General features: G+C 41.4%; 1 protein-coding gene across 1 annotated transcript; it reads right to left on the bottom strand.

Moving 5' to 3' along the window:
• Positions 1-507: 507 nt before the first annotated feature.
• On the bottom strand, positions 508-1,239 carry LOC133796167 (secreted RxLR effector protein 161-like). The gene has a single exon (XM_062233649.1). The coding sequence runs from the start codon at positions 1,237-1,239 to the stop codon at positions 508-510; it is 732 nt and encodes a 243-aa protein (XP_062089633.1).
• Positions 1,240-22,010: the final 20,771 nt, after the last annotated feature.

Here is a 22,010-nt window from a genome sequence, read left to right as displayed (position 1 = left end):
TTATTGACCATAGACAAAGTAAAAAATTATGTATCGACGGTAGTCAATTTGACCAGGCATGGGTAATATTGGGGTTGTTAATGATAGTCGGGGCTAGAACCCTCCATCTGCCCCAGGAATTGGCAGCAAATGATTGATGACATGCAAACAAGATTGCAAAAGCAGGAGGAGGAGATTAGGTGGTTAAGATAGCGGGTTCCATCAGGGAACGCTGCTCTGTATGTTTTGACAACAGTGGCACTAGTTTCAGTTTAGCTTGAGGGTGGAAACAGATGGGAATTATTGTATGAAAGATCCCAGAAGCTTTATGTGAAAAGAGAGGGAATATATATACAACCTAGAATCTGACCTAATAAATATAAATAGCTAATTCTAGAAAGTACACCATTAAAATCCCCTAATTTTAGAAAGAATAAATATACAAAATATTTGGTATTAATACCAAATTGATTCCTATATACAGCTGTGGTCAACTTCCTAATTACTGAAATAAATCCACACTCCCCCTCAAGTTGGGTTGTGTATATCAAACATCCCAAGCTTGCAAATTAAATCTTCAAAACTGGTTCTTGGGAGAGCTTTAGTGAGGATGTCGGCTGTTTGAAATCTTGATGGAGTATAAATAGCTTGAACAATAGCATTCTCAATCTTCTCAGTGATGAAGTGTTTATCCATCTCAATATGTTTAGTCCTATCATGATGAACAGGATTTTTTGCTATACTGATGGCAGCTTGATTGTCACAAAGCATGTGCATAGACTCTTCTGTAAATACTCCCAGTTCACCAAGTAACTTTTTCAGCCAAATTCCCTCACAAATACCGAGAGCTAGAGCTCTAAACTCAGCTTCAGCTGAGCTTCTGGAAACAACTGTCTGTTTCTTACTTCTCCATGTTACTAGATTACCCCAAACATAAGAACAGTAACCTGAAGTACTCCTTCTGTCTATTATATCTCCTGCCCAGTCTGCATCAGTGTACACTCTGATTTCCTTATTTTCATTCTTCTTGAATAGCAGACCTTTTCCTGGAGTCATCTTGAGGTATCTTAGGATTCTTGTAACCGCTTCCATGTGTTCCTCTGTTGGATTATTCATGTATTGACTCACCACACTAACAGGAAAACCAATGTCAGGTCTAGTGTGAGATAAATAAATAAGGCGTTCAACTAGCCTTCGATATCTCCCCCTGTCCACAGGGGTCTGATTTGTCCCCGAGCCAATTTTCTTGTTCGACTCCATTGGAGTTGAGGCTGGTTTACACCCAAGCATTCATGCTTCTTTGAGTAAGTCTAGAACATACTTATGTTGAGAAATAAAAATGCCATGTCTTGATCGTGCAATTTCCATGCCAAGAAAATATCTGAGATACCCTAGATCTTTAATCTCAAACTGCCTTGATAAGAAACATTTCAACCTTACTAGTTCCTCCTTGTAATCGCCTGTTAATATTATATCATCAACATAAACAATTAGGATAGCTATCCTTTCATCTGAGTTGATTTTGACAAACAATGTGTGATCTGCCTGACATTGAGTATAGCCATTCTGAATGATTGACTTAGTGAATTTTCCAAACCATGCTCGTGGAGATTGCTTAAGGCCATATAGAGATTTTTTGAGTCTACATACTTTATCCTAGTTGGATGAATTCTCAAAACCAGGTGGAATATCCATATAGACTTCTTCTTCAAGATCTCCATTCAAGAAAGCATTCTTAACATCTAGTTGGTGCAATGGCCAGTCCTGGTTTGCAGCAAGAGAGAGAAGAACACGAATGGTGTTGAGTTTAGCAACGGGTGCAAAGGTCTCTTGATAATCTATCCCATAAGACTGAGTGAAACCCTTGGAAACCAAGCGAGCTTTAAACCTCTAAATGCTACCATCTCCTTTATGCTTAATAGTGAATACCCACTTGCATCCCACTGGTCTCTTCCCAGTTGGCAATTTTGTGATTTCCCAAGTACCATTCTTCACCAGGGCGTTGATCTCATCTTGTACAGCCTTTTTCCAACTAGGATCAATCAGCGCCTCTTGAATTGTATGGGGAATCTGTACACTGTCAAGAGTAGAAACAAATGCCTGATAGGATGGAGATAAGATTTTGTAGGACACAAAGTTGCCAATAGGATGTTGAGTACAAGCTCGAACACCTTTTCTTAAAGCAATAGGAAGATCATCATTTATATGAATAACATTATCATGACTAGGATTACTCAAACCTGAATGTATTTCTGGAGGATGTGGATCCAGTTCTGATTCATGGTGGCACTCAAGATGTGTTCGATCTTTTAATTCTTTGTCAGAATTTTTCCTTCTTTGGAAGACACGGATCTCTTTAGGTTCTTGTTGTTGAGGCTCAATAGTCATAGGTGGATCTTGATTTTCTATGACTTGGGAAGAACTAGATGGACCTTGATTTTCCATGACTGAAGAAGTCGAAGAAGTGTCCTTGACTGGATTGGAAAATTGATCGAGAGGCGGAGTATGAGTATGAGTACCCAGAATAATGTTAGTATGGGTACCTGGAATACTCTCCCAAAGATGAGATTCATTTACATTCTCCCCCTGAATCTCAGATTTGTAGTAAGCATGTTTTTCAAAAAAGGTTACATCCATAGAGTTAAAAGTTTTTCGAGTAGTAGGAGAATAACACTTATAACCCTTTTGATGGGAGGAATAACCAATAAAGATACATTTGATAGACTTAGGATCTAACTTACTACGATGTTGTGAATAGAGATGGCCAAAAACAGTGCATCCAAAGATTTTAGGGTCAACAAAGCTAATGAACCGAGTATGAGGGAATATTTGCAAAAGAGTTTGACAAGGAGTTTGAAATTTTAGCACCTTGGATGGCATCCGATTGATGAGGTATGCAGCAGTAAGAATGGCATCACCTCAGAAGAATTTGGGAACATGAGTCCCAAACATGAGAGACCGAGCAACTTCAAGGAGATGTCGATTTTTGCGTTCAGCAATTCCATTTTGCTGAGGAGTATCAACACAAGAACTTAGGTGAATGGTGCCTTGTTGTATCAAATAAGGACCAAGAACAGAATTAAAGAAGTCTTTGGCGTTGTCAGTTTTGAGAATTTGAATCTTTGTGTGAAATTGTGTTTGAATCATAGAATGAAAGCGCTGAAATATTTCACTCACTTCTGTTTTATTTTTCATGAGAAACACCCAAGTTAATCTCGTGTGATCATCTATAAAAGATACAAACCATCTTTTTCCCAATATACTGTTGACCTACGAAGGCCCCCAAACATCACTATGAATTAATGAAAAAGGTTTGGATGGTTTATATGTTGATCTAGAATAACTATTGCGAGTGTGTTTTGCAAACTGACAAATTTCACAGCAAAAAGAGTTTGGATTTTTATTAATAAATAAAGAGGGAAACATTTTTGACAAATACAAAAAATTTGGATGACCAAGACGACAATGCCATAGCATAATATCACTATCGTTATTAGAACAAAAAATTGATTGATTATTCAAAGAAAGCAAACTAAACTTTTGGGTTGTGCTAGTAGATTGAGATTCATGCCTTAGAACATAAAGACCAGAACACATCTCAGCACTGCCAATCCTCTTCCCCGAATCCAAGTCCTGAAACACACAAAGATTTGAGAAAAATTTAGTCATACAATGGTGGTCACGAGTAAATTTACTAATAGAAAGTAAATTACAATCCAATTTCGGTACATAGAGTACAGAAGTGAGGGTTAGGTCCTTATTAATGATGACTGAACCCAAACCCTCAACTTTAGAGAGTGTACCATCAGCAATTTTGACAGTATGATTTTGTGTACTCATGTGAAACTCAGAAAAATTTGATGCATCTCCTGTCATGTGATCTGAAGCCCCGGAATCAAGAATCCAAGATTTAGTAGTTCTTTTATTTACAAAATAAGCTACTGATTTATTACCTCGTTCTGCCAACATTTCAGTACCATGAGTGGTAGTCAACGGAGTGAAGGATTGCTGTGAGATAGCTTCATTGCTGTGAGAGGGAGTTGGAGTAGAGAGGGCCTGATCTGGTGAGGAGGTCTTGGAGGTTACCTCTGAGATGGAGCTGTCTTTTTCGGCAGCCATGGTAGTCAGAAAAGGACAGAGATGGACACACAGAGAAGAGGAAAAAAAAAAGTTTTTGGAGAAAGGGATCCGTTCAGAGATTAATAGTTGATGGGCATGATTATCTCCATCCTTGAATATATGGGAGTGGTAGGCAATAATAGAGTGACTTTTACCACGTAAATGCTGCGGGAGGATGCCCGAACGTGGTGGGAGTGGTATCCTAGACCCGGAATGTTGTCATGATGGGTTGGGAGGAATTTACACAATTGTTCAATGAATGGTACTACTATGACATAGTTCGAATTGCGAAGACCAATGAGTTTATGAACTTGGCTCAGGGTAGTAAGACAGTGACAGAGTATGTCATTAAATTTGATGGGTTGGTCAAATTCTCTTTTAATTTGGTACCAATTGATGTGGCCCGGAAGGAGCGATTCATTCGAGGATTGAACTCTGGGATGTCCTAGAGCATTAGGATTGCTCTAGTACATGAGATTTCTACCTACACTCAGCCAGTACAGAGGGCCCTTACTATAAGGGACACAATAGATGAGACATGGAGTGAGAGTGTCATAGGACAGGAAGTTCAGACAATGGTACTACCAGTTGCGGGATCAAGTAGGGGAAGAGGCCCCATCAATTAGAAAAGAAAGATCCCTGACAGTTCTACTTCCTCTGGTCCTGATAGGAGAGGTTATAGTTTACAGGGTGGCCCCCAGGGCAGCAACGAGGCCTGGAGGAGTTATCCAGTATGCGCCAGGTGTAGGAGACGCCATCTGGCAGGATGCTAAGTGAAGGCATGTTTTCTATGTAGAATAATTTGGCACATCAAAAAGGATTGCCCGAAATGAAAGTTGGAAGAACCAAGTAGCGCACATAGCTCGACCCCAACTCGAGTGTCCGTCTCGACGCAGCCAGAGCCTGAGGCTGGTCCCAAAGAGGAAACATGTCAGCTTTCTAGTTTTCATTCTTTTATATTGTGCTGAATGATTCTGGTACTACGTATCTCTCAGAAGGGAGATAGATAAATGGCACATGCTGTATCATTATTACGCCATGGGCTTGAGATTTTAGAGTCTGGCTAGGGAAATTGGTAATTTCCAAGAGACGGGTCAGAGTATTATCTGTAGAAAGTTAGTAGTAATAACTGATTGAGCTCGTTATATGAGGATATTCATATGATCCTGGGTATGGATTAGTCTGCCAAATAAGGGACAAATATGGACTGTGAGAAAGGATGGTGACTTCTGAGTTTAAAAAGGGGAGGACCCAGTTGTGTTTATGGGATGCCTAGCTATTGTGGTAGGAACCATTAGGGATATATCAGTTTGACCAGATGAAAACTGACACACGCCTCACAGTTAGGAGTTCCGCCTCCAATTAAACTTCCCCTCGCTCAATCGAGGATTTCAAACATCGATCTCCCGTCTGCTACTTTTCACCACATCTGGGTCTCAACGTTATCTTTCTTACTACTACCCAATACTCAAGTACCTTATGATATTCATAACTGTCAACTTAACGCTCCAAGTATATCAACCATGTTCATTCTTTCACCTCCCGTAAGGTTCGATCCATCCTTACGTCCATTTATTCATGGGCGTGCCCAACTCGTGATGCACTCCCACATTTCCACATCCTTACCATAGATCAGGTCCTTTCTGCCATCACTCTTTACTTAACCATAACACACATATTCCAGCATCACCAGATACCAATCAATTCTTACCTTGTCTTCGGAATTTCTTTCTGATTTGACACCACTCAGTCCGTCTAACCTCAAGTTTTACTGTTCTCCTCATCTCTGATGTAGTTGTCTCCGGAGATACTTATGCGATAGATGATGCGCTTACCAGTCTTGTTATGCTTTCTACTCTTCAGATATTCTTCATTAACTTCTTTGTGGCTTTAGATCAATTCTCCTTACCTGTCCTTTCTTCTTGTAGCTCTACTCTGAGTACTCCTAACGAAACCCAAACTGATTTTTCGTAGAACCTTACCTGTGACTCTGCCTTCTGGGTACAAACGTCTTCAACATAATCATTTTCTCACCATTTCCGTCTGGGAGTAATCCACATAACTTGCTCATGAGCTTGAAGGGGACTTGCCCATACCGTTCCTGCATTCTCTGCCTAAAGAACTTACCTGTGCTGCTGTAGCTTGAACCATTCTTAGAATCTTTGTTACCAACTCCTCACACCCTACGCGGTGCAAAATAGACAAATTCACGAAATGTCTCTATCCTTGGTTTCCAGCTGGTACTAACCAGGTCATAGATCAACTCTTGGAGACATCGTCCCATCTTGTATCCAACATTGTACTTTTCATTCTAACCCGACGATGCTAATCAATCCCCGCAGTATAATGCTCTGGCTACTCCAAGGTCAAATTCCTTTGATTGTTTCAGTAGACTTTCTTTCAGCCAATACCGTCTCTTACAACGTTCTTGATACCAATCCTATCTGTAGTCCGACCTTGAAGTACCCCCAAATCTTTCTTTACATACTCACATAATTTTCCCACTGGCCCGCTCAGTTTCCACTCAGTCTCATTTACATACCCCAGATGATATCCTCTACAATCCATCTGCCAGAGTTTCTAATTCCTTCTCAATAAGTATTAATATCATCAGCCTCTCGAATAGCACCTTTGAGGCTACCTCTCTATGTCCATCTCCCTCTCGGAACATTCTCAACACCGAGTTCTTCCAGTTCGTTACATAACCAAAGCATAACCATTCAGTTGAACACTCATCCTCGAGGAATCAGCCTCGAACTACGAATGTAGTGAGGCATTCAAGTTTTCTGTTCCCTCACTATGGGAAGTGCATCCTAACTTATCGGGTCATTCTATGTAGAAGTCATGCCCTCTCCTGACCTCCTCTCAGGTGGCATCCTTTCCCTCATGTGCATACCAAATAACCTCCCTGGTTCCTTTCACCATCTTGATAACCACTTTTTCAATCATACTTCTTTCCAATCTCAATTTAGGTGCCCAAGCACTGTCTGGGGTCCTTCTACCTCAACAATTGAGAATCCGTCTTTGCTGCGTTCTACCAATAAAAGTACCATCTTATCAATTAGACTTTTCCCCCATCTTGGCAAAACCAGAAGCCACAGAACTATCCGGGGTTCTTTTAACTTGATCATCACGAATCTATCTTTACTAAATCCATCAAAGGAAGCACTGCCATCTGCAGATCTAGCATTCATGCTCTAAACATCAACCATCAGTTCCTCGAACAACATGGCCCTCTCCGCCATCCACATACAGACGATAGATTCTTACATCAGAGCAGCCCAAATACCTTAGACTATTCCAGATCTCAAATCCTTAAATGGGTCGCCATCAATTCCAGATACATCCATCAGTATAAATTCTCGAAATGAATTACTCAATTCCAAAGCCCATAACTTTACACTGTTGCTACCCTATCAGTCCAAACCAAACTTATGAGGCCACCAGTCTCCACAGTTCAATTCATGTCTTTATAATCTCCTCTAACAATTCATCATCTAGGTTCTTTCCAACCCATTACGCCTATGCCTCAGCCCAAGTGTCGTTACCAGGCATCCCTCTAGCACAATACTTAACACAACCCTTTAGTCATGGGCTCTCATCCTCATAACCAAGGGTGGAATTCACTTTGCCCATCTATTGATAAATTCCTTGTCAGCCCGAACTCTCCTCAAAACCAGAGGATAACACCCTTTAAGCCTTTCATATAATACCCTTTTCTGTCCATATCCTCACAGTAAACCAACACTGGTAACCTTACTGTTAAAACATCAGAATCAACTATTTTCCCAGAGAACTCCGCTGTTCCTCTGTTCCCTAACAATTGATAAACTCCACAGCTTACTCACACTAGTGACCCTCTGCTGCTGCTCTTCGGGATAACTGGAGATCTCAACTCCAGCTCTTATCTAGAATCCCCCTTTCAACACAATATCAGGTCCACATACCCTTCTCGGAACAAACAATTCGAGTTCTTCTGTCAAAACTGACCAAACTGCTGAGCTCTGTGGTTCATACTCTGAACCAAACAACAACTAGATCCAAATGACAACAGATATCATGCACACACAAAGCATAAATAGGGCAAATCCACAGTGATATACATTTAGCTACCAGATTTTAACATCACCAAGTATACCCAGATCTCAACATGCTTCATACAAGCCAATAAACAGGTATTACATACGAATTCAATTTAAAAAATTAACCACATAAACTCATTATGTAAACCATTATGTCGGTATTTATCCATATGCATAATAATGTTATTCAACACACTTTAATTTCAACATGCAATAGTCAAGGGCCCAGCCCCAACAGTAACTCATGCATATGTCAACTCATTCCTCATGCTCCTAATAAATAAGCAGGCAAACAGGGCATTCAAACATATGTTCAAACATATCAATCATTCATACCAACAATCCCTGAGTCGAGCTTGTCACTGACAGTGAGCGTACATGTTCGGTCGATCTCCAGAACCAATAAACCTTGGCTCGCTCTGATACCAAGTTGTAACGCTCTACTACCTTAGAGTCATTACCAAGTGAGTTTTAAAAGAAAGCTTTGTGCAATTCGCTCGCTAACCGAGGTTTTTAAAACAAAAGTGTGACTAAGCAAAAGTTGAGGCTGTAATCTTTTGAAAATGGTTTACTTTATTGAAAACTTCAAGTATTTAACATTTGGGATCCCAAAATAAGGTTTGAATACTATTTACAACCTAAAATAAGTTTACAGTCGATAATTATTAAAATCACAGATTATTATAGCCATTTCTCATATAAACCCCCAACGAAAGCAGTCGGGCAGGCCAAACATGTACGCGTCGCTTCACGCTCTTCGTACTCATAGGCGGTTGACTCAATCTATGCCCTTACCTGCAACACAGAGCACCCGTGAGCCGAAGCCCAACAAGAAAACTCAAGCAGTACATAACATATGCAAATTATACAGTTACTCATATCAGATAGTCCACAGATAAACAGGTCAACCATTTGACTTAAGCAACCCGGCCATGCCGCCCCAGAAGCCTTACCAAAGCCTGGGGTCTCGGTCCTCACCGTAAGGATATCACATGTATCCATGGGGTCCCACCCTGACTACAAGCACTCCACGTGCTATGTGGTACTTCCGGCCCCACTGCCGTTCTTGGCCTTTCGCCGTTCTCGGCTCCATTGCCGTTCTCAGCTCCTCGCCGTATCATTCAACTATAAGTATAGATAGTCTAACTCAAATAACATTTGAACATATATCAATTCAATCAAGTCCGCACCCTAACATGTAATGCAATATAGGGCCGTGCCTTGCAATCATCTCAGCATGCAATATAGGGCCGAGCCCTACAATCACATCATGGGCCCATGCCCTGTCTTACGGGTGCTATAGTTTTCTTACCTGTCAATTCGATAGCCTTGATCACCTGACTCCTTGAGCACGATCCTACTCGAGCCCTAGCGCTCACCTATGCAAAATCCATAAGTCAAAGTCATTACCAAATCTCAAGTCCAAAACCTAGCCTCGGGACCACTCCCGAGCCCCCGGGAAGTCCTAGATTCCCAAAACAAAGTGGTGGAATCGAGTCCCGAACCCTAGGTCAAAATCCCTTAGCAAAAGCCCAAAAATCCCCTTCTGTGAACAGTGCAGCGCTACAGCGCTCTAAAGAGGGCGCTGTAGTGCTACAAGCAGAACCACACCCCCAGAAGCAGGGGCTAGCGCTACAGCGCCCACTGACTAGCGGTGTAGCGCTAGTTGCAGCCAGACCAAACCCAAAAATCGCATCAGTGATTTTCCTTCAACCATTTCAACCCCAAACTTGTCCAAACCTTTTCCAAACCCAAAAACAAACTTATCAACACCTCACACTCATCCCAAGCATCCCAAGAACTCAAAACCCAAGCACATTCAAGCCAAATCTCAAAATTCACCATGATCAACCCAAAACCCAGAAATTCAGTCAAACAACAAGGTTAAAGGCTTAGAATTCATACCGTTGATGCAATTTCGACCTTGATTCATTTCCTAGACCTCCATAGCTTGCTCTTCCTCAAAGCTTGCCCATAAATTCCCTAAAATTCCCATCATCTCAGCTAAAAACACAGCACAAACCAGCCAAACCCTTAAAACTGAAAACTCTAAAAAACTTACCTCAAACATTGATGTGTTCTTGCTAATCCTTGCCAAATCTTCAAGCCTAGCTTTAAGATCCTTGATGCTCAGCCTATCCTAGCTCTCCACTGAGCTTTGCCCCAAGAAAAATGGAGAGAAATGGTGCAAGAATGCACAAACCGATCCTTTGGAAAAACCCCTCTGTTTTCTCTCTTTTCTTTCTTTCCTTTATTTTTCTTTCTTTTCTTTCTTTCTCTCCACAGCCAACACACTTTCTCTATAAATCCCACTAAGTGTATAAAGCCTCATAAATCAATCTCTAAAAGCCAATTGACCAAAATGCTCTCCCTATTAACTCTAAACCCTTTTTGTCCAAGTAGGGCCATTTTAGTCATTTTACTCAATTCCCGCTAATCCTCCAGTGTCTCTAATATTTTCCCGCTTGCTTCCCAATACCTGAAAAGTCGCCAAATAATATTCCCCATTATCAAAATTAATCTCAATATATTTTCCAAATTCTCATTTAAACTCCCCAGGCTTAATCCAAGCCGGGTATAAATTCCCGCTTTGACTTTTCCGCTAGCCCGCTCATTCTAGGATCGTCTCGAGTCACATATCACAGATACACCCACATACCACTGTGGTCTCAACAATCATCACATATCAATACAGTTATGGCCAAAATGGCCAAAATTACAGGTATGCCCTTCTAACACAATCCGGGCCTACATGCATACTAATATACATAGCCATGCATCACAAATAATCAAATAGTCATATAACACGCTCTAAATCATAACCATGCATTTAACTCATAAAATCACACATAAATCCCAACATGCCCTCCTGGCACACTAATCAAGGTCCTTAAGCCTTATTAGCGATTTTGGGTCGTTACAACTGTCCTTACTTAAATGTGGAGTTATAGTGTGGTGCGTCAAGGACTAGGGTACGCCCGTGTGTAAACTGAAAAGGTGATTGTTCATGCTTCACAATGGATGAAGGAATAAGAACATAGATGTTCTACATGGGACTTTGAGTTGACAGTACTACCGAATAACCATAGTTAGGGTGAGGAGACGACACTCATGGAAAAGAAGTATGTGCACTAGCATAAAAGTTAAAGCTCTTTGTCACCCGCAGGGGTGTTGACCATGAGACAATGACACTAGTGGGAACTAGTGAAGGAATCATAGTGAAATCCTTATTACTCAGAGAAAACTAATGTGGAGGCTGACACCTTGAATGGGAAGGGTCCGTGCCAGTTGTATGATTCGTAATGAACTACAGTAAAGTCAAGTGAGGTAACGACCGGGATTGGTATAGAACCTGTGGTTGATAATTTGCAGATATACCTCTACAAACAATTAAATGCAGAAAGAAGATTTTGTTGGACTTGTTAAGAATCCTACTATTTTAGCATGGATAGGATAAGATATGAGGATCAAATGAGTAATGTGATGGATACTGGCATTAAGGTGGAGATTCTGGATGAGTCTTATACTACCCCTTATAATTGTTGTATCCAGGAAGTTTGAATGGATGTTAAGACCAAAAATTTGTATACTGGGAGGCGCATTGCCTAATCTTTTAGTAAGTGAGATATGATAATCAGAAGCCAGAAAAGCTATTATGACTCTAGGGTATCCTGGATTTAGCATGGACGGATATAGTTATGGATCGTAAGGGGGAATCACTCCATATTGCAGGTGAGACAAGTGGATGTGAGAAGTGGTGACTTGACATATTAGATTAGCAAACTTTGGTTTGTGTGAGCAAGTTATCATAGGAATGGGTTTATGCAAAAGGAGATTGTACATCTCTGTGGGACACCGAAGTTGATAGTGTCGTATCAAGACCCTTTATTTATTTTCCCAAGTGCAGGAAAGGGTTATCAAAGACGATGAGTATAAGATTGGGATTTGGAATCATTGGATACCTTCAGACAAATGGACAACTTGAAGGAACGACTCAGACTTTAAGAATTTTACCTTGAATATGTAAGTTTTGGGACATTGAGATAAGAACGATCCCTTAATTAAATTTCCACGGTAATGTATACTAGTCAACGGCTAGAGCGACTCTAGTTAAGATATTGTAAGGTAGGAAAAGAGAATTTTTCTGTTTCAAGGAAATTAGATGAGAGACAGGAAGTATTCTAGTTCATAATTGGTCTGGAGGATCAATAAAGTCCTTAAAGATTGTTAGACCATGAGTGTCTGCTTTATTGAAAATACATAAGAGTTCGAAAATTTAAACATGGGAACGTGGAGTTCCAGAATTGGAGACTTTGTTCTTCTCTGACTATTGTGGACAAAAAAAATGATATGAGAGTTTGGGAAAGAAAGAGGAGTTTTGATTATAGATTTCTTAAGTTTTGAGAGATCCTAAAAATGATTAGGCCAGGGGCCTACAGATTAGCCTTACCCTAGCATGGGTAGAGGCTCATAAGGTGTTACTGGTGCCAATGTCAAGGAAGGAAGTGTTCAGTACTACCCCTGATTGGGTGAGGAGACCATAGAATTTCAGTGGGATTTACTATGCAAGGAAAAGACACTAGAATCTTTGTAAATAAGATAAATTCTTGCAGAATAAGACTGTCACTCTTGTGAGGGTGTTACAAAGAGACAGGAAGGTACAGGACTAGACTCTGAAGTTATAGTCAGAATTGCGGGATTAGGATCCTGAGACGTTTGAATAAATTTTGAGTATGAAATTTTGATAAGGGGGGATAGTTGTAATGTCCCAAATTTAATATTAAGGTCGAGTGCCTTGATTAGTGTGCCAGGAGGGCATAATTGGATTTACATAAGTGGAATTAATCGAATAAATGTGTGACTACGTGGCATACATGATTTATATGGTATTATGAATATATGTGCATGTTTATGTGTATTAAATATGCAGATGGGCCTGTTCTTGTCAATAAGGGCACGTTTGTAATTTTGACTTTTTGAGGGTATAAATTTTATTATATGTGTTAAATGATTGAATCCACATTATTATGTGGATGTATTTGAGATGTGTGGCCCGAGGCGATCGTAGTGGGCAAGTTAGTGGAAAAGTCACAACAAGGTCGAATACCCAACTCGCTGTGAGCCTAGGGGTATTTCTATAACTCAGTGTGTATTTAGGGTTTATCAGGTAACATTTAGTTATTTAGTGATTATCTGGTATGTCAGGATTAATTGGGAATCTATAGTTAGATTTAAGGAATAGCGTGAAGTGTGGATAAAGACTATTTTGCCCTTGAGGGAATTAAAGGATAAGGGTTTGAATAAGGGCATTTTAGTCTTTTTGTGCCAAGGGATAGACTTAGTCACTTAGAATCCATCCAAAGCTACCAGATGACACACAAAACAATTAGCTTCTCCTTTATCTCTCTCTCATTCCCTTCGTCCTCCCTTGTTGTACCTTAGAGTCCTTTGAAACTTGGAAGCAAGAGCTTTGATTTGGTGAGCTTGGAAGGGATATAGAGCTCGAGAATTAATAAAGGGCCAGCCTAGGGTCGTAATTTGTAGTGAGGGTACGTAAATTCCTTTGTTCTTATTGAATTTCAAGTTTGGCATTGGTGTTTTTGAGTTTTGAACTCAAGGATTTGAATTTGAGCTGTGATGGAGTTTTGGCATAGTTGTTGGTGTGGTTGTGTTGCATTAGGTGTAGTTGTTGACCCAGATTTTGGTCAACTTACACGGAGTCGGAATAAGCTTGATGTGAATGAATATGTTAAGAAGAACCAAAATGACGAAAAGTAATAAGAACACGATATTTTATAGTGGTTCGGCCCCAGAATTTGGTAATGATCTACGTCCACTTAGACTGTTATTGATATAAGAATCAAAGGAGTGATCAAAGAACAAGGGTTCAATGAGTTTCACTAACCTCTGAAAACAATACAATATTCCAAGGAGAATTACTCTAATCTTCAATAATTCCAAAGCCCAAAGTCCCTTCCTTGAGCTCTCTTTTTCTATTTATAGGCTCAAGGGGGATTACATAAGATCGTTACAGATATTCTCTCCTGAATAATCGGATACTCAGGAGATTTTGTGAGTTAAATTCGAGATTTACAAAGATCTTCACAGTAATGTTACATTACATGCGGAACCATCGACCAGACTGGTCGCAGGTAAGACTGGGCTGCTTACTGCTTCTAATACGTTTTCTGGTCGATGCACTAGCAGAGTTCCTCCAGATGTCAGCCACGTGTCCAGGGATCTATTGCCACGTCATCAATGCCAATGTTTTGGATAACAGTAGTATTAAGGTGTAGAGGTTCAATTCTGGCTTTAGTTTATATTTGGGGTGAATTCTAGTGATTTGGCTCGGGCTCTCTGAATTGTAAAGGGTCGCGACGCTTGTTGGGGGCGCCATGGTACAAATAAGGAACATTGGCCAATAAGCTTTTTAAGCTCGCGAACACAAACCTAAAGGCTCGGAAAAGATTCTACTACCCAGTTTAGTAGATTTCAAGATATTGGAGGCTAGAATTACACCTTGAAACTCTGAAATAGTCTAAGTGATTGATGATTACCGTTATTGTTTGTGACTAGTTTATACCGCTAGGGCTCAGGGATAGGGATCGTGCTCAGGATTTCCATACGCTAGCTGCTCAAGACTCGAGGTAAGAAAACTTCACCTGGGTTGTGATCGGGGCTTGGACCCCTGTTAACGAATATGATTATATGTGAGAATGTGATTAAATCTGTATTTGAGAATAGTGAATATGCTTGTATATGCAACATTTGATTGTGTGTTGTGCAATATATATGTGATTATATTTATTCTGAAGGTCGGCCTAAGGGTGTCAGAGCAGATAGAGTGCGGAACGCAGCCCAGCCTAAGCGTACAGAACGTAGCCCGACCTAAGCGTGCTAGAGTCAGCTATAAGATCAAAGGACTCGGCCTAAGGGCATCGCGCCTGAACATTATACCAATAAACAGAAGTTTCGATTGCACTTAACTAACTGTATTGATTGTTGGGATTGAATTATGTGTTTGATTGAGCAAATTATTACTGCTAAGGTTATCATTTATATCCTGTTGCTGATTGAATTAATTGATTTAAATTTAATGGTTATATAGTGTTGCTCATTTATACCTGTTGATTTAAGTTTTATTGCTGAGCCTTGGCTCATAGGTGCTATGTGGTAATTGGTAAGGGAAAGGGAAGGTCAGACCAACGAGGAGTACGAGAGCTTCAGGGGCGGTGTGTTCATATGTTGCCTACTCGACCGTCAAGACCGGGATAGCCTAGGAGGACCTAGGGTTGAACCTTGTTTTGTCACTTAGGATTACTACTTTGTATTCCATTTGTGTTTTATTAGTCTTTAACCAATTTTTGGGATCTCGTTTATAAACTCAATATTTTTAATGAAAAAATTACTTTGTTGACCAAATTTTTTAATACCTGACCTTGTCTTAGTCTTTAAATATACATTTTAGTCCAAATGACTACCTTAGCGAGTTAAACACTTTTTTAACACACAGTGTAAAGATCTTGACTATCTAGGGCGTTATAGGGACCCCAAATTTACTTCCAAGTTTTGGGATAGTTTATAGAAAGTTATGGGTACACTGTTGAATTCAGTACAACTTACCGTCCTTAGAGAGATGGTTAGGCTAAGAGGACTATTCAGATAAGCTGGCCTTACCTCTAGGATTGTTAGCATGCACAATGTGTTCATATCCTTATGCTTCGAAAGTATGTATAAGATGAGGCTCATGTATAGAGTAACGAAGATCTGGAGCTGCAGGCAGACCTATCCTATAAGAAGCAGCCAGTCCAGATATTAGACAAGAAGGACTAGGTTCTGAGGAATAAAACCATAACTTTAGTTAAGGTATTATGGAGGAACAACAAGGTCGAGGAGGCGACTTGGGAATTGGAGTCAAATATGTGGGATCAATATCCCAAGCTATTCAGGTAAAAATTTCCAGGACAAAATTCTTGTAAGGAGGGGATAATTGTAACACTCCAAATTTGCTAATCAGTTTTATTGCCTTGATTAGTATGCTGGAAGGGCATAAATGGATATTATGTGTATTTGGTGAATATATATGTATGATTATGTGAATTACATGAGTTATATTATCATATACTGTTTATGCATGTTTAAGTATATTAAATATGCATGCGGGTCCATTTCTTATTAGAAGTGTATTTTCATAATATTAAATCGTTAAGGGTATAATTGTAAATATATGTTTTTTTATAGTTGAGACTACATTATTATGTGGATATATTTGAGTTATTCGGCACGAGGTGATCCTAGTAAGCGAGTTAGCGGAAAAGTCACAATGAGATTAAATACCCAGCTCAGGTTGAGCCTAGGGGTATCTTAGTAATTTAGTAAATTACTGAAGTTTATCGAGTAATATTTTTTTTTATTATTTGTAGATATTAGAATTTATTGGAAAATTTCGGTGTAATTTGAGGATTAGTGGGAAATGTGGCAAAGGACGATTTTGCAGTTTTTATGTTGCTTATGATGTGGTATTGAGATTCTTAGACTCATTTGGGACCTTGGTACAACTTTGGGATGGGATTTTGGGAGTTTTGTCTTGGCGAAAATGGTGGAAAAACTGAGAAATTTTGGGTTTGCGAATGCGCGTTGCGGCCCTATTGCAGCGCATCGCACCGCTAGGATGCAGTTTAGCATGGGTAGTTTGTGCACATAGCGACGTAGCTCAGTGTACACCGCGATGCTAGGCTTAATTTTAGGGGTCTATATTTCACTTTTTAGGGCATGGAACCAGGGTCTTGGTGGATGATTTCACCACCCCGTTTAATGGAATTTGAGGTCCCGAGAGCACGGAATTCTTCTCGGGGGTTCGTTTATGAAATTGAATCTTAATGAGGTTGTTATTTTTGGGTTGTGAGTAGGCTACCGCTAAGGCTTAGGACAAGATCATGCTTGAGGGTTATTTCTATCTATCTAGCACTCAGACAAGAGGTAAGAAAACTGAACCCAGTATGTGAATAGGTGTTGGCCCAGTTATTGAATGTGATATGACCATTCTTGGACTGGTCATTAGACAAGTTAACTGTGTTGTGCATACGTGTAATATATAATGTATGCTAATCTATTTTACTTGACTGAAAGAATTGACTTACGAGTCAAGGGAGGCAATAGCATGCTGAGCACTGACCGAGATGGTTAGTCCTATCGAGGAGGGTGGTATACGTTTGAATGACCCTATGGTCGCTTAGAAAATAAAGCAACAGGTATGCTTGGCCAACTCTAAAGCTATATGTATAGAGGATAGGGCAATGGACAGAAGGGTGACTCTACAGTCACTTATCTTAGGGCAATGGGCCCAGGTGTGACTCTATAGACACTTATCTGGACTGAATGCATGCATGTGTAGGGTTATTACTGCTAGGCGTGCTAATTATGATTCTCTAATATGTTATTAACTATTTATGAGCATGTTTAAGTTTTTTTGCTGAGCCTTGGCTCACATGTGCTTTGTGGTGCAGGTAAGGGAAAGAAAAGTTGGACTAGCCAAGAGTTGGAGAGCTTTGGTGGCGGCGTGTACATATGCATCTTGCTCGACCACCATGACAGGGGATTCACTGAGGAACAAGGTTTAAACTCTAATTTTTTTGCTTAGGCATTGTTGTAATTACCCTTTTGGAATGTAAATGACTTTTTAAATGTTTATTTTGGGATCCCATGTATGAACTTAAAGTTTTAATGAAAGTAAATATTCCTTGGACAAAAATATTTAACCTTAATCCGTTAATTACTTCTAGTTACACGTCCAACATTATTTTGAAATACATAGTGTAATGGTCCTTGCTATCCAGGGTGTGGATATCATAATTTTAGTTGCACAAGGCCCAGCCTTGTGACCCTCGGAATAAAGGCTCGGAATGCAAATAGTCAAGAGCGGCCTCACAAGGCATGCGCCTCCCTTATAGAGCCTCGCTTTGTGCACACGCTAAGGTAGGATCGCCCTTCAAAACTAGCGACGTGTCTCACACTGAGGGTCCCAAGGAGGCGGATATGTCTTGTTAATATTGGGCCACCTCGCGAGGCATGGCCTCATACCATGACGTCTCACGTGCAGGAGCCTCGCGCTCCACGGATCTGTCTCACGCACAAGGGCCTCGCACCACAACGTCTTACGCGTAGGATCCCCTCACACCAAAATGTCTCGCGCATAGGATCCTTGCGCACCACAGCTTCATCTCGCACACAGGGGCCTCGCACCATGGCATCTAGCGCGTAGGAGCCTCTCGCACCATGACGTCTCACGAGTAGGAGCCTTGCGCCATGAAATCTCATATGCAGGAGCCCCTCGCACCACAGCGTGTCGCACATAGGAGCATCGCGCACCATGGCTCTGTCTCGCGTGCAGGGGCCTCGCACCGTGGCATCTCGCCCGTAGGAGCCTCACGCCACAAGCCTTGGGATGATCTTGCCTTCCATTCTCCTTAGGTTATTATCTTTCATGAGGACCTGAAAAGAATTCAACATACAAGGGGTAAGGGAATAGAAAGCAATGAGAGGATGTAAATCCGCGCATAACCAGAAGAGCACGTACATGTGAGGGATGCACGGACAAGTGGTGAACCTTGTCTACTCCAGGTATGAAATACGTATGCAGGTACGGCCCTAAAAACTACAGATGACAAACCTTATCCCCATGCTAGACATGTAGTGGTCGTACACGCAAGGTACCCGACGTGGTCCTTCCAGCCAGCTTCTAACAATGGTACTACAAATATAGTGGATGTACAACCAGGTGTTAGAGTTAAGCTACACCCCTAGGCCCTTGGCATGTGCTGGAGCCGACCAGCACGATCCTGGCACCACTACCATCTAGAGGCTGCATATGCAGGGTTGTGTCGCTAGGGACCACCATGTACATTGAGCAATAATGCTCTATTATAAATATGACCTCCCTACACTTGAGATTGGAGGAGATTTTGGGAGAATGTTGTAACCAGTTATTGCTAATGAAAACAGATACTCAACATTCTCTCTATTTTCACTTTAGACATCTAGAATTTACATTTTGTGTTCTTGCAATCATAAGGAAGTTTGTTTGAAATTTAGTTAGTTTAAGTTCACTTCTTTTACAATTCAAAAAGTTTTTGATCTAACTTAGTTGACGAGTTCTTACCATCAACAGTTTGGTGTCGTTTGTGGGTAGGATAAGTGCCAAGCCACTGTTCTTCCATTGGTTCTGGCAGAGAAAGGTGCCAAGACGCTCTAAGCGAGTGAGAGAACCACGAGAGGTTGAGGTCCACCTCGACGGAGATCAGGTGAAGGCCTCCATGAAGAATCATTCGCCACTCAAAAACGTGGATGCACCAAAGGAGCCCAAGGTTCCCGAAGATGAAGGGAGGCTTTTGTCTCAAGCTATCCAGCCTGATGAGAAATGTTCGAGATCAGCGGCTACTCCTGTGAAAGATGCCAGAGAGTTTCCGCCCCCAAGGCCATCATAGGTGCCGAACTCCGGCTGGCAAGATCCTAGTCCATCGATGCGCATGCCAGACAAGAGTCCCCGAGTACATAGCATAAACTCGAGCTCAAGTTCTCGATTTTATGAAGAGGAGATACGGAAATTACACCAGAAGAACCAAAGGCTAGAAACCACCTTAGAGAATATGCAAGAGGTGTTGAATGGCCTGCTACAAGGAAAATCAAGCATGCCTCTTCCTAGACGAAAGGGGAAAGGCCGAGAGGGTGTAGAAACCACAGTCCTTGTGGATGATGGGAGGACTCGACTCCCCACTAGTAATACCGCTCGGACGAAGCAGCGTGAACATCTCGGACTGGCAAAGCAGCCCCAGAGGCCAGAGCAGAAGAACAATGCTAACTCTCATAATGAAGTCGAAGTCACTTCAGGGGAAACACCGTCAGACTTAAGGGAATAATTCAACAAGAAAAGGGCGAACGAGAGGACTACACCTCCTATGGTTCCCTAGGAAGACAAAAGGAAAGGAAAGGTTAACCCATCCAACTTGAGAGACTCCTTAAACAAAAGAAGACAAGGCCTATACACCGAAATGAGGAGCTTCCGGAGCAAGATAATCATCGCATCTGGAGGGCAAGCTGTCGACGACGAGTTCGATTACGAATCACCCTTCATTAGGGAAATCTAAGCCGTTTGGCCCCCAACCAACTTCAAAGAGCCTCACATGACCCCTTATGAAGGAAATACGGATCCCAAATACCATCTGGATGTGTTCAACGACCTAATGAAATTGAGAGGAATGGTTCAAAAGACTCCAACCAGGGTCCATCAGGTCTTGGAAACAATTTTCTGATGAATTTCTCCAACAACATCACGCCTTGCATGATTACACTATTCCAGGCACTAGCCTCGCTAACGCGAAACAAGGACAAAACGAGAGCCTAAAAAGCTATATCTGCAGGTTCAATATGGAGGCAGCCAAAGTAGGAAGCTTGATCAGTGGAGAATTCAAAATGGCCATTATAGCCGGAGTACGCCCGGGTAGTAAGTTGTGGGATAACATGCTTGAGGGAGAGGTCACTGACTTAGACGATTTCTACGAACGGGCACAAAAGTATATCCATGTCGAAGATGGTCATGAGAGCCTTAAGGCTGGAAAAAGCAGGTCACCTCCAAAAAACTCAATCCGTGAAGGCCTAAGTAGCACAAAGAAAAAAAGGGTCTACGAAGGGTCGAGAGATGATCGGCCTCAGAAGCCCCAACGCATTAATGAATGCAAACAAACCCGCCAATGAAGCATATCTTCGTCACGAATGAAAATCAGGTCCTCTTCGGGAGGCCCCCGCCAATGAAGAAAGATCGATCAAAAAGAGATCCCAGTAAATATTGTAAGTGTCATAAAGACATTGGCCACACCACCGCAGAATGCACTCATTTGAAGATCGAAATTGAAGAGCTTATACGCATAAGACACTTGGGTAGATATGTCTGCAAAGAAAACCAAAGACCAGAAGAAGGAGTACCATCACCACAGGCACAAGATGTAGCCCCAGAGGTGCAAGGAGAAGTTAGGACCATGTTTGGTTGGCCAGGGTTCGAAGGCGAATTGAGGAAGGGGCGAGACAAGCATGCCAGGGAAGCCAGGAAAAGTCCACCTCCATGCATCTTAACTTTGGAGTAACGCCCCCCAAAGAGTTTTAAGGGGGAGAACGACTCGATAACCTTCACCGAAGAAAACTCACGGGGCGTGCATTTTCATCACAACGATCCCTTGGTGTTGATTGTACAAGTTGCTAACATGAGGGTGCATTGGGTCTTGGTGGACAATGGATGCTCCATAGACATCCTGTATCGCCCAGCTTTAGAGAAGATGGGACTAAACATCAGGCACCTAAAGCATTGCAATACCTCCCTATATGGATTTACAGGGGATTCGATACAACCCATAGGTGCAATTGAGTTATCCCTCACCATGGGAGAACAGCCCATACAAACAACCATAATGGAAAACTTTGTCATCGTAGACTGTACCTTGGTCTTCAATGCGGTATTAGGAAGACCCTCCCTACGAGAATTGAAGGAGATAATCTCATAATATCACTTGGCCATAAAATTCCCGACTCTTAGAGGGATAGCGAGCATGAAAGGGGAGCAGAAGGAAGTGAGGGAATGTTATAACACATTCTTCCGCATAGCCATAAAACCATCAGTGCCTATGACATTGGTAGTACATGGAAGCACAAACCCACATTAATTAGACCCGTGGGTCGTAGAGGAACCAAGGGTCGAGCCAGTAGAGGAGTTGAAAGATGTCACAGTTATGAATGAGCCATTGAGGAAGTTGAAGGTAGGGAGAAACCTTCCGGATATCGTGA

This window comes from Humulus lupulus, chromosome 8 (genome assembly GCF_963169125.1).
Source record: "Humulus lupulus chromosome 8, drHumLupu1.1, whole genome shotgun sequence".
Taxonomy (NCBI): domain Eukaryota; kingdom Viridiplantae; phylum Streptophyta; class Magnoliopsida; order Rosales; family Cannabaceae; genus Humulus; species Humulus lupulus.
Note: the sequence above shows the minus strand (reverse complement) of the source record. Positions and strands in the feature narration are given on the sequence as shown.